The 12,802-nt window shown below is 44.1% G+C and overlaps 1 protein-coding gene across 1 annotated transcript in view; it reads left to right on the top strand.

Moving 5' to 3' along the window:
* The window catches only part of RASSF3 (Ras association domain family member 3), a 113,797-nt gene that overhangs the window by 24,058 nt on the left and 76,937 nt on the right, over nucleotides 1-12,802 (top strand). Inside the window, exon 2 of the mRNA XM_062609480.1 lies at nucleotides 9,433-9,557. Coding sequence (XP_062465464.1) covers nucleotides 9,433-9,557 — 125 coding nt within the window. The remainder of the gene's footprint in view (nucleotides 1-9,432; nucleotides 9,558-12,802) is intronic.

Genomic DNA, 12,802 nt, shown 5'->3' with positions numbered 1-12,802 from the left:
CCTTTAATGTGATGAGTTTGACTCAACTTTTTTCCATCTCACATTTAAACGTAACAGTCCACAGGTTTTGGCTGGCAGAATGTTGACGTTTTCAAATTTCATGTGATCTGTCAGTTCAAAGCCTGGCTAGGATATGCTTGCTGGCTTTATGTCCCCTAATAGAACAATCACTGATCCTTCAGCAGCAATTCAGAATAAACTCCCAATATCATGCCAGGTAAAGCAGATAAATCGGGTATTCTGAGCTCTCGGGACTGTTTTTCTATAATCCATCCCTTCTGTGAACTGAAAGTCTGATATTGGTTCCGGCAAGAAGAGGGAGTTTCTTAACTCAGATGTGGTCCGGAGCTCACAAGCTCTTCGGCAGCACAGGCAGCCAGACTTAAACCATGCTTTTCTTCGCAGTTCTTACTTTTTGGTCAGGTTTCTTCTAAAGGAAAAACTGGAGAGCGAGCTGATTTCCGAACTTTATGCTGGCTGTTTTGGGGATTCAGCAACAGAGGGCACCAGAGTAAGCGCTTTCAAAAAGCAGCATTTTCCCTGGTTTTGCATACGGAAGAGAGATATCACTGGTTTGCTGGTTTGGGGTTTTGGTTTTTTTTCTACCCATATGTGTAAGCTCTTAATGTTGGAAATAGGACAACAGTCAGAGCAAGTAGAAATCCCAAAATACCAGCATGACACAGTGGAACTGTGTAAATACTTTGGATCAATTTTTGACTTTTTAAACTGGAATTCTTCTGCTATTTCCCATCACATTTGCAGTGCAGCAGTGTATGCATCCATGTGTTCCCAGGTGCTCACTGAATGCCTTTAGTTATGGCCAAGGTGGATTTCAAATGCATTTTCTGAAGGCTCCACAAAAAGAAAACGAGGCATGAGAAGCAGGTGCACCCACATCCCCATCCTCATTCAGGCTCTGTTCTCCTGAGGGTCAGGAATTCAGCACTTGCCCTGGGCTGCTGCATTCTGTGGTTTCTATGTGAAAACCTAATTTAATTTAAAGACAACCTGGGCCACTTTCAAGTGATTGGTGGAACATTCTGGGTCTGGTGGATTAGACTGGTAGTTAGGATCCAAATGTGTGTGGGCAGATTTGTGAGAGGAAAGGGGCTGTAGCTCCTGTTTTAGCATCGTAGCCACTGTGCTGCCATATCACTGCTGCAAGCCTAGCTCAGTGCGGTGCCATGGCTCCTCTCTGGCTGCTCAGCAGTTCCTAATGATAACTAACCAAATCTTGTAAGGCCAAGCCTTACACAAATAAGCATAAAAAGAAGAATTACTGTTTTTTATGGGAAATCGAATGTAAATAAATAATTGTAAGTTCTGTCAGGGCAGCTTGAATCTAGGATTTTATCCTCAGGGAACTTTGTTCTTTTCATGGCATAACTTCAGGGCAGTTTCTTAATATCAGAATTGGAGAATAAGCTGTGGGTAAGCCTTAAGGTTATCTTAAGGTTTTTGATAGAGTGTGACAGTGTCCCTTGAAAGGGACCTCTGAAAACTAGCCATGTACCTGGGGAGGAGAAGCTTGCTTTCCTAAAACCCCCTTTTCCCAGTTTCCTCATTTCACGCTTGGTCTCAAAGCTCAGGACAGGAGGAATGTTATCTGCCCAAGGAGCTTATTTCTTACGGTGTGCATTGTATTTTGGACCAGTTCTTCAGAAGGCTGTGCAAGCAGAGTCAGCTTAAAGCCATAGCCTAGAAGTTTAACTAAAGAATACTGTAGGTGTACGTATAATAGAAGGACCTAAGGAGGAAAGAGAAAAGAGGCATTTCTTCCCATTCACATGCTGGCATTACTGTGTGTTGGTCCTGTGCTCAGTTAAGCCAGGGGAGCCCTACAGAGAGGAGGCATTTCAGGCTGGGGAAGGAGAGCTCAGCCCTGTGCCCTTCAGTCTGCTTCCCAGAAACAGGCAGATCTGAGAGCTCCCAAAAGCTTGATAGCCCTGGGGTGGCCTCAGGAGAGGTTGTGGCCCAGCTCTCCAGCTAGCTGTGATGCTGAAACAGATAAAGGGTATGGTGAGGAGTAAATGTAATCTAAACTTGCATTTTCTTGTCTTTTGAAAGTGTTTCCAATATTGCAAATTTATGTCTTAACCCTTACTTCGAGTGGATGAAGTAAACATTTTCAGCCTTGTTTGCAAAGAGATTCTGTGATTATTTCAAGGTGGTCTGGCAAATACTAGGTGTTCTGTTTCTGTGGGAGTGGTGACTGTAAACAGGACTGCACGCAGTGTTATCTGCCCAAAAGAGGTGTAGTAAGTAGCTGTCAGGAGCCTTGGCCTGTTTATAGGCTGGTTGCATGGAATCCCAGGTTGTGCAAAAGTCTTGCGTGACAAGTCTTAGCTGGAGCCTGTTGGCAAGCACTAGAAGGGAGGTGAAGACCCGAGGCTGTTGTCGTATTGATAAAAATACAAATGAGCTTTACAAACAAAATAATTGACTTTAATTCTTTAATAGCTTCCGAGTAAACCGATGGGATTGATGTTTCTGTAGGCCAAATGCTCAGAGACATTTAAGCACCTGAGAACTAGGGCAGATTTTAGTGCCTGAAGATAGGCATTAACCCTTCCTCACACATCGTTTTTGCAGTCGTTGGCATGAAGAGTGGACAATCCTCCCTGAATGGTCAGGGAGCTTCTCTGTGGTTGCTGCTGGCCAGTTTACCTGGCTAACAGTGGTCCCTGGAAGATGCTTCATCCGTGCGGACTCCTACATCCCAGTTCTTCAACGTGCAGCTAGATGGCAATGTCCTCTTCCACTCACTCCCCGGCTCAGCCCGGCTCCTTAACCCTCCGGCTAAGGATGACACAGAATGCATGTGTCATGGTGTTTACCAGTTACCCAGCAAACCTCCTGGCACAAACCAAGAGAAGATAAGTTCATGCAAAAAAGGTATTTAAAAGCCCCAAAACAGAGTACAGGACTGTACAGGTTTATAAAGGTACCAGCAGCAGAAAGTGGAAAACATTCTGGTTTAGACTATTTCATCTAAAATGACTGTCATTCCATCCTGCTTTGCAGTTGGAAAGCTGAATTTATTAATTCAGTTTCCTCATGTTTTTCAAATGTCCTGTCCTCTGGATGTGGCAGAGTCGATTTGTTGTTGGCCTAGATGATAGATAAACGGTTATCTAAAACCTCTAAATCTTAAACTGATGAGTAATGCAGCATTTTTTTGGTACAGTACCCAAACTCTGCTTGGTAAATGTCTTTGCAGACCAAAACCCAGTGAGAGTTTGTTTTGGCTCATGGACTGTTCTGTTAGAATTAAAACACCTGCCTTCTGCTGAGTTCCATATATATGCCAATACTGGGTTTTGCAGGTTGTTGCCATAGGCACTCTGGTTAATTTTATCTCAGTCACTGTGAGTGGCTCCTAATAGAGCCTGTTACAGGGGTTTATCCTGTTCCCAGGCCAGGGTTCCTGACCCTGAGTGGGGCTGTGGCAGTTATAGGTGGGGCTGGAAGCTGGCAGAGAGTCAGTTTTATCTGGTGTGTATGTAAATGTTTTGGATTGCACAGTGCTAGGATACATGGCTGAAAAAACCAACTGCTAGTCTAGTAGAGATCTTAGACAAACCAGTGTTCTGTTAATCCGAAGTCAGAGAGATATAAATCGAACAACGGTCTCAGATACTAATTTGCAGAAATACCATGCTTTCCAAACAGTCATTTAAACTTTCCAGCAGACAGTACTCATCTGCTTGAAGGAGAAGGCACATCTGGTTTCATCTTCTGGCCTAATTTAGTTCCCCCAGTGCTGCTTCAGGAGCAAGATGGTTTCAGAGTCTTTTTAGAGGTACTTGTAGCACGCTTCTTGGAGCATTTCCCCAGGAAGCAACTTAAGCCAGTTCTGTGGTCTTTCTGTACTTGGGAAGATGGGAGAGGATCCTCTTTATGGGGAGTGAGTATCCCATATAGGGCCTCAGTGGCAGAGGCCAGTGTACCTGTTGAAAGCAGCGTCTACAGAGAAATAGCAGAAGACCTTAAGTGGCAAAGCAGTATCCGTGTTTTTGCTGGGCTACAATCTGACCTAAGCCTTGCCTAGCTCCACAATGGGGAAAGAGCATAAAATGTGCAGAGATCCCTTGGGAAGAAAGATGGCCATAAGGAGCTTGAAAGTCTGTCTCGTCTGTAATGGTTGTGATCCCTTAAAAATCATCCATGACTCACCAACTGGGAAATATGATTACAATTAGCTTTATTTTAATCTCAGACTGATGTTAATTGAGACTAATAAATAATCAGAAATAAAGGGAATTGCACAGAGATAATACTGATGCTACGGATCTTCACCTGCTAACAACTGTGCTTAACACTTTCTGAAGGCTGTTTGTCCAAGTAGGATTCTCATTCCATTACAGCTTCAAGTGAAACTGCTAAAAAAAGATGGTGGCAGCTTCAGTGTCACAGTAGAATGCAGACATTTGAGCATCAGCAAAAAAAGGAGGACAACCCAACACATATAAAGTACAAACTGAAATGTGAGATGTTGATATCAATGTGTTGTAGAGATACAGTCCAGCTCTGCCTCGCAGGAGAAATATTGATGAACTTCATTCTCCTTCCTCTTGGGACCTGCTGGCTGAATACAGATTAAGAATTAAACATTAAGCACCTTACCTGGTTTGAATATTTTTCCAGGCATGCTTTCTGTACGGCAGGCACAGTAGTAATCTTTCTGATTGCTGGGAACCAGGCCACAGGCTCCCAAGTAAAGATGATTTTACTTGCTAACTTCCTAACACGCACAGTCGCAGTAGCATACCCTGCTCACACTTTCTAATAAAGACTTCTTCAGTATTACTGTGGTTGATAAATAATGCAAACATCATATAAATTTGGCTTTGAACTTCCCATGTGCATCAATTGCTCTGGCACAACATACGTGTGCATACCCATTTGGAGGCTAAATTTGCCTGGGCCACCATAGAAATGAACACACACATTTCCTAGGCAGGGAAGACCACAGCAGGATAGACTTTGCTGTTGAGCCTCTGCCTGCCTCTGACAGATTCAGTAATGCTCAATTACTAGGGTATGATGTTTGAGCATCTGTTGGGTTGCCTATTCACTTGCTTCCTTTCTGCTGTGCCACCCTGGAGAAAATCAGTTATGGGAACAGCCATTTACAAGCTATCAGGCAAAATCAAGTTTCAGTTGAAGAAAACCGAGCCATCAGGTAGGGACATTCACGTAAAACCGATGTGTTGAAGTCTTGCAGTTCAGCCCTGTGAAGGCAGGATAGGAGTAGTCTTGATTTCATGTGATTTTAAAATTTGCTAACTTATTTCTTCTGTGCCTGTAGTCAAGCTGTTGCTGCAAGAGTCATAAATAATAAGGTGTTTCATTATATCTCCGTAGCTGACAATGCAACTTTTAAAGCATATTTATGTGTTTAATAAATACATGCTTACTTTGCAATTCCTAACTATGCAAAGGTTAGGAATGCATATTCAATATGCATTGATGCATCACTTTCATAAGTAACTTCAGCATACAGGATAGTCTCGGCATTAATAAAATAAACCTGTTAGCTTTCCTAGATGTCATTGGATGGTTTTATCAACTGTGGCCGGTTAGAGTCCCCAGACCTTTGAATTCAAAGGACAGCATTCATTTCAGACCACATGAGGGAAAAGCACCTGGTTCTGATTACTTTCTAAACAGAAATAATATGACAACCCACAATCTGATGGTGAAAACAGACTTTCCAGAATAACAGCTACTTTTTGAACTCATGGCAGTTTTGGGAGTGCTCCAGTAGAGGATTACCAGAAAAAGATGTTATTTTTAATTTGATGCTACCATGGTATGCCATGAATGGAATAAAATAATGTGTTTAATGCTATAGCACATAGGAAAAAAGGTTGAAGCATTGCTGTTCTAGGAAAAAAGGCCAAACATCCTTTTTTCTTGTCTTGCTTATAATCAGCATGTTAAAATCTAGTTTGCAATCAGAAGAGTTTCAGAGATGAAGCTTTTATATTTTTTGCAGTTATGCTTATAATAGGCAGAAATTATGGGTTTGTCTTACAAATGACATTATGGACTCACAAATAAAAATGAATATAAATGACAAACAAAATAGCATTGAGAGATAATGTTTCCTAATTTGATAAGTAATTCTGTTTCAGAACACCATGTAGCTAACGGATTTTTTCCTAATATTATTTGTGAAGATGCATCTTTAGAATTGGTGCATGCTTGGTATATACGTTTGCATAATGATAGAACATTGGGGAATTAGGGAAGCCTGGTTTCCTATAGATTCATGCCCCATTTTCTGTAACCTCCTCACCGTGGAGGTGACGTGCAGTAGCTGGTTGTCCAGACATTGCCAGACAATGGTGCAACGGATGAGTTTTGCTTGCTTTGCCCTGAGCATGGCTATTAGTTTGGGACTCCCTTCTTTAGCCAGGAGATAATGATCATAGAACCGCAGAATAGTTAGGGTTGGAAAGGACCTGAAGATCATCCAGTTCCAACCCCCCTGCCATGGGCAGGGACACCTCACACTAAACCATGTCACCCAAGGCTCTGTCCAACCTGGCCTTGAACACCTCCAGGGATGGAGCATTCACAACCTCTCTGGGCAACCCATTCCAGTGCCTCACCACCCTTACAGTAAAGAACTTCTTCCTTATATCCAATCTAAACATCCCCTGTTTCAGTTTGAACCCATTACCCCTTGTCCTATCATAGAATCATAGAATCATAGAATAGTTAGGGTTGGAAAGGACCTTAAGATCATCTAGTCCCGAGCCCCCTGCCACGGGCAGGGACACCTGGCACTAAACCGTGTCACCCAAGGCTCTGTCCAAAATGGCCTTGAACACTGCCAGAGATAGTGCATTCACTATTTCCTTAGGCAACCCATTCCAGTGCCTCACCACCCTTACAGGAAAGAACTGCTATGAGGTCTCCACGCAGCCTTCTCTTCTCCAGCCTGAGCAGCCCCAACTTTCTCAGCCTGTCTTCATACAGGAGGTGCTCCAGTCCCCTGATCATCCTCGTGGCCCTCCTCTGGACTTGTTCCAACAGTTCCATGTCATTTTTATGTTGAGGACACCAGAACTGCACACAATGCTCCAGGTGAGGTCTCACAAGAGCAGAGTAGAGGGGCAGGATCACCTCCTTCGACCTGCTGGTCACGCTCCTTTTGATGCAGCCCAGGATACGGTTGCTTTCTGGGCTGCGAGCGCACACCAAAGCCAGCTCATGTTCATTTTCTCATCAACCAACACCCTCAAGTCCTTCTCCACAGGGCTGCTCTGAATCTCTTCTCTGCCCAACCTGCAGCTGTGCCTGGGATTGCTTCAACCCAGCACTTGTCATGGACCTTGCACTTGTCATGGTTAACCTCCATAAGGTTGGCATCAGTCCACCTCAAAAGCGTGTCAAGGTCCCTCTGGAGGGAACTCCTCCATAAAACTCATAAGAACTTAATGAGCCTTTAGACCCTTTGTGGTTGAAACTGGGCAGCTCTCTCAGAATTACAGGGGGAGAATAGAAAGGTGCACATACAGTGCGATTTCATGAGCATTTTTTCTCAAGAAAACTCAGATAGTTAACTCAAACGTGGCACCCAGGAGAAACTGGGCAGCAACTGGGGGCAGTCTGGCATGACCCGCCAACGTCACACGAGGGCACAGGGACAGCTATCGCTCCTCCTGGGCACCTGGCCTTAACCATCCTTTTTAACCCCTGTAGTCCTCATGTTTTCCAAATTCTGCATTAAATACAGCGATGGTTTTAGAGAGTTAGAGCCTTTCTTTTAGTGTGTTGACTTACACTGCAACAGGGCCCTTCTTGCTCCACAAGTAGCTGGAAGCTATTTGCTGATGTCTCAAGAGGAGCATGACTTGAGACATATTATAGACATATAATCAGTCTGGTTTAAGATCCAAAGCATGCTAGTTATCTGACCCCAAGCACTGATCCAGGATAGACTCACTCTGCTGGGTCACTGGCATTGGCAAGATTTTGTATGGTTGACTTTGTATTGGCAGCCTTTGTGCCAAATAAAATATGTTTATTCCTGCCTTAATACAAATGCAGCATAAATTCTGTATCAGGCACAGAAATACCTTATTTACATTAGGATTTTTACTTTTGGATGATCTGCTAGTGCAGAGATCTTGCATTAAAGATCCAGTCACTAGCCAAAAGAGGCAGCATTTCAGGGAACTCTCTGCTGCCTTGTCCCATAGCACTGCTCATGAGTTTGGAATGGAAATGGGAAGGAACCTTCAAGAATTCATTCTTCAGGAACCTTAATTGCAATGTAATCAAACATGAGGGAACCTGAGATTTTTGAGAGGCTGATAAGGGAACAACAAAAAAGCTCATCCAGAATTCAGCTTTCGCTATAAATCTGGAAAGTGTAAAATTTCATGACAAAAAAACCCAAACCAAAAAAAAACCCCAAACAAACACAAACTGTTGTTTTGTTAGGGAAAATGAACGTTCTCCTCCAAAAGTCATTCTTGGAAATGGCAGAATTGTTTTAGCTGGAATGTTCTAAAACAAGCAGCACAACGTTCCTGAGCAGGGAAACTTGAAGTACAAGTGGTTGCTTGTTGGCAAAATTATAAACAATTTAAAACCTAAAGATAGAAAGTGCCATTCAGTGCTAGGCAAAGGGGGTATCATGAACTCAGCTCAACTTATGTAGGAAACCAGAAAACGCAACAAAGCTCTGGAGCAAAATAAAGGCTGTTTTTGCAAATGCTGTTAAAGTGATTCTCTGTTTAAGATCAGAGGCCTTATGATCGTCTGATTTCTTACTAGAGGTGGGGCCATCTGCTTCTGTTATCATGAACTGAAGTTTCTAATCTTAGTTGACTTTGCTAGTCAGCAAGAGGAATTTCTGAATTGTTCCTGAAGGCAACTTTGTGATTTACCAGCTTAATTACGGCTTCAGATAAGCCTCTCGTTCTGTTTTCAATATTAACACACATGTTCTTAAGAGAACCTAAAGCTGAAAACACCTAAAACCATGTAGCTGCGATTACAGTGGGTAGAATTTTGTTATCTGTAAATCATAGATACTGCGTCTTCTCTGAGAACGGCCCCTTTCGTGCTTGCATTACAACAGCTAGTACCTCATCTGGGGCATGGACCTCTTGCAAAAACCAAGAGGCAGCCGTGCCCTGAGAGCGAGCTGCATCACTGCTGCCATGTCAGTGTGGCATTGGGAGGTGTGCTGCAGTCACCTTCACTCCAGTGAGCTTGCATCTTCAATAGCATGTATCTGTTATTATCTCTGTGTACGGATGGGGAGATTCAGTCGAGAGGTGGTCGTTCCTCTGAGGACACGTAGCGGGTAAGGATGTGCCTCACTCCTAGGTCCTGCCTGCAACAACCTAATTTCTAATGCCACTTCTGTTTCTCTGTGTGTGTGTGTGTGCGTGCATTTTTCAGATTGCAAGTACACCTGCCACGCTCACTGCCGAGACCTGGTGCACCTGGGCTGCCGGCGCAATGGGAGATTAATGGACTGCCTCGCTCCGCACGACACCTTAGATCCATCTTACAGCAGCGGCCAGGTAATAGGTCTCGTGTTCATGTAATTACAGCTTTCTCTTGTCAGATCTGTAATGAAGTGTGGTCTGCCTGCCTCGCCCAGCTGCGCGGGAAGAATGTCTTGCTCCAGCACAGCCAGCATTTCCCACCCAGTGCTGCGATTGTACAGTACAGCTGGGTCAAGCTGCAAACGGCTGCTGCTGGCTGGGTCACTCCCGCTCCAATTCATTTTCAGGTAAACTGCCTGAAAAGTAGCCCCACAAAAAGGTGGTTTTCCTCTTGATTTGTGTCACTCGGGGTCACAGCAGGCACGTATGGCAGGACATGAGGGCAGAGCTGCTCTTCAGGTAGACTTGGCCATACCACGAAGCAGCTCACAAAGTGAGTTGTGACCAGGTGGCCTGGGCTGCTGGATGTAGTGCCACAGGGAGGCCAATAAAACTAAGGGCTTGGCTATTTGTGATCATCAAAGATCCTGCTGGGTTTGGTGTTAATCCCCCAGTTTTCATCAAATCCCTCTTAGGGTAATTTCAGATTTCCTTGCCTGGATTCGCCAGCAGCTTCAATGGGTCACAGTGTGCCTCCTCATTTCCTTCCTTTAACCACCACAGAGCGTCACTCCCTGTGTTTCACCCTCCCCATCAGGGCTTTTCTCTTTTGTTCAGGGAACACATCAAAGCAGCACATTTTTGCAGACAAAGCAGGGGGTCCTCTGAGAAGGAGGTTCATACAGTGATAATGAGCCCCACGGACCTTTAGTGCTGTGATAAAGGTTGTCATGTGCTAACTAGCTCACCCTTCTTTGCATTTTCAAATACATTTACTTTTTGTCCTCCACAAAATCCACTCAAACTTCATCCCATGGGAAGTCCTTTGACATTTACACCTAACCACTAGAAACCTCTGAGAGGACACTAGTATTTCCCAGTGCCCTTGCTGAGCTTGTTGCACATCCTCCAGGTCAGCACTGAATTTTCTCTGCAAGGACAGCATTTATTTGGTAGAGCAGATGCTTGCTCCAGCCACTCAAACTGAAACTGAGGGCAGTGTCTCTTGTGAGCTCCTCAGGACTTGCTGTTGGGAAGAGCAAAGGGGAATAACTCAGATGCTAAAAGGAAGAGTAGCAGGGGTGTGGAGGAAGAAGGACATGGCAACATATGTTTTGGAAGTGTGGGTGACTATCAGCAAGAAAATACATAGGATCAGAAAGAGAAGGCCATTAAAAGCCATTTATACTCAAAAAGACATGTACAGCTTGGTCATAAGCAATCTAAGAAAGAGCTGGTGGTGTCTTGGGTGAAGTGGCTATGAACACTGAGCAAGGAAACTATTTCTTGCTGTTTGAGGCTTACAGCACTTAGAGAAGCTGTATTTCATGTGCCTTTGTGTGAAACAAGGCTGAATCAGAGAAGTTCTGATTTTTCCTATTGATTCCTTGCTCTTGGAAGAAGTCACAATTTGGGTGGCTGTTGTGGATGACAGTTGTTGCAAACTTTCGTTTTCCTCACTAGCTGTCTGGGTCAGTGTGTGTCTGACAACTGATACACCTAAGATGAGGATTCAAATACTATTTTCAGCATCCGTCATCCATCGGTTTTGAAACAACAATCATTTGTGTGCATGAAACCTGGAGTGTTTCCTACTGGGCAAAGTAACTTTCTTCGTGCATGGCTGTCCTGTGTGCGCAGCACAGGCACAACTACTCCTGGAGGCTGCAAGATTTGAATTCATTCTTTCCCCTGCTCCTACTGCTTTGTCTTTCTAGGACTTACCTACCTGTAGGCAAAATAGGCATTAGAATTTTCTAAAAGGATTTTAAGATCTCTGAACAGTAACACTTAAAAGGGCTGGCACAAGTGTGACCAGCAGCTCAAGGAGGTGATTCTCCCTCTCTACTCTGCTCTTACGAGACCTCACTTGGAGTACTGTGTTCTGCTCTGGGGCCCCCAGCACAAGAGAGATGTGGACCATGAAGATGATCAGAGGCTGGAGCACCTCTCCTGTGAAGACAGACTGAGAGAGCTGAGATTGTTCAGCCTGGAGAAGAGGAGGCTCCAGGGAGACTTTAGAGCAGCTTCCAGTGCCTAAAGCGGGGCTACAGGAAATCTGGAGAGTGACGTTTTACAAGGTTATGAAGTGACAGGACAAGGGGGAATGGCTTTAAACTGACACAGGGGAGGTTTAGATTAGATATTAGGAAAAAATTCTTCCCTGTGAGGGTGCTGAGGCGCTGGCACAGGGTGCCCAGAGAAGCTGTGGCTGCCCCATCCCTGGCAGTGTTCAAGGCCAGGTTGGACACAGGGGCTTGGAGCAAGCTGCTCTAGTGGAAGGTATCCCTGCCTGTGACAGGGGGGATAGAACTAGATGATCTTTATGGTCCCTTCCAACACAAACCATTTTATGCCTCTATGTTTTACAGGTCACTATTTAGTGAAATGCAACTCCCAGCCCAGCTGCCTTTTCAAAATGACTTTTCCCTTCCATGCCAAAATTTTTCTGGTCTTAGTCTCATCCTTAAGGTGATTTTTGCTTTCTGTTTAAAGTTTTAACCTCTGCCTCACATATACAGATGGGCAGATGTGTAGTATAAGATGGTGAAGGAGTCAGATGGGAAAAAGGCTGAAGCTATTTCCTTTAAAAAATTGTATTGTTATTTTGTGGCTGTCTGTAGTCTGCATCTAAAGCAGGGATGCAGGAGTGTGCTTTTGAAGCAAATCTTCCAGTTGTCCTCACTTCCCTTGTTTTGGTTGATACCATGGAGCATTCTTAGAGCACAAATTAATTCCCTTTCAGATGAAAATTAAGCTGTTCCCTGAAACCTCTGAGAAGAGGCATTCAGTCCACAGGATCAAAACAGAGATTGTCTTAAGTGAAACCTGTGAAGTGTTTATATTGAGGACTTTGGGTTCTCAGCACCACTTGCTTTGCTTTACAGAGCCGCTTGTGTTGCACCACACCGTTTGCTAACACGTGCGTCAGATACTTGGCACAGAGCAGTCCCCAGAGAGAAGCAAACCAGTAAGTTTTGCCTGCTTTTGCTTTATCTACACAGTGACATTGAAAGTCACATGGTAGGCAAAACCAGTTAATTTTACATGAGCTATGCTAGTAAAATACGTAGCTGCAAAGCCCACACATATATTTGGGGATGTCTCACCCATTCAGTGAGCGTTGATGTAAAATGTGAAGGGATTTTGCAGAACTACTCAAACTTTACAGTATGGAGAGGAATGACTTTCTAGGCATTTTTAGCAAGGCTTAGTCTTGG

Source organism: Pezoporus occidentalis, unplaced genomic scaffold (assembly GCF_034315485.1).
Source record: "Pezoporus occidentalis ecotype Australia unplaced genomic scaffold, CSIRO_AGI_Poc_V1 ctg138, whole genome shotgun sequence".
NCBI classification, from domain to species: domain Eukaryota; kingdom Metazoa; phylum Chordata; class Aves; order Psittaciformes; family Psittacidae; genus Pezoporus; species Pezoporus occidentalis.
Note: the sequence above shows the minus strand (reverse complement) of the source record. Positions and strands in the feature narration are given on the sequence as shown.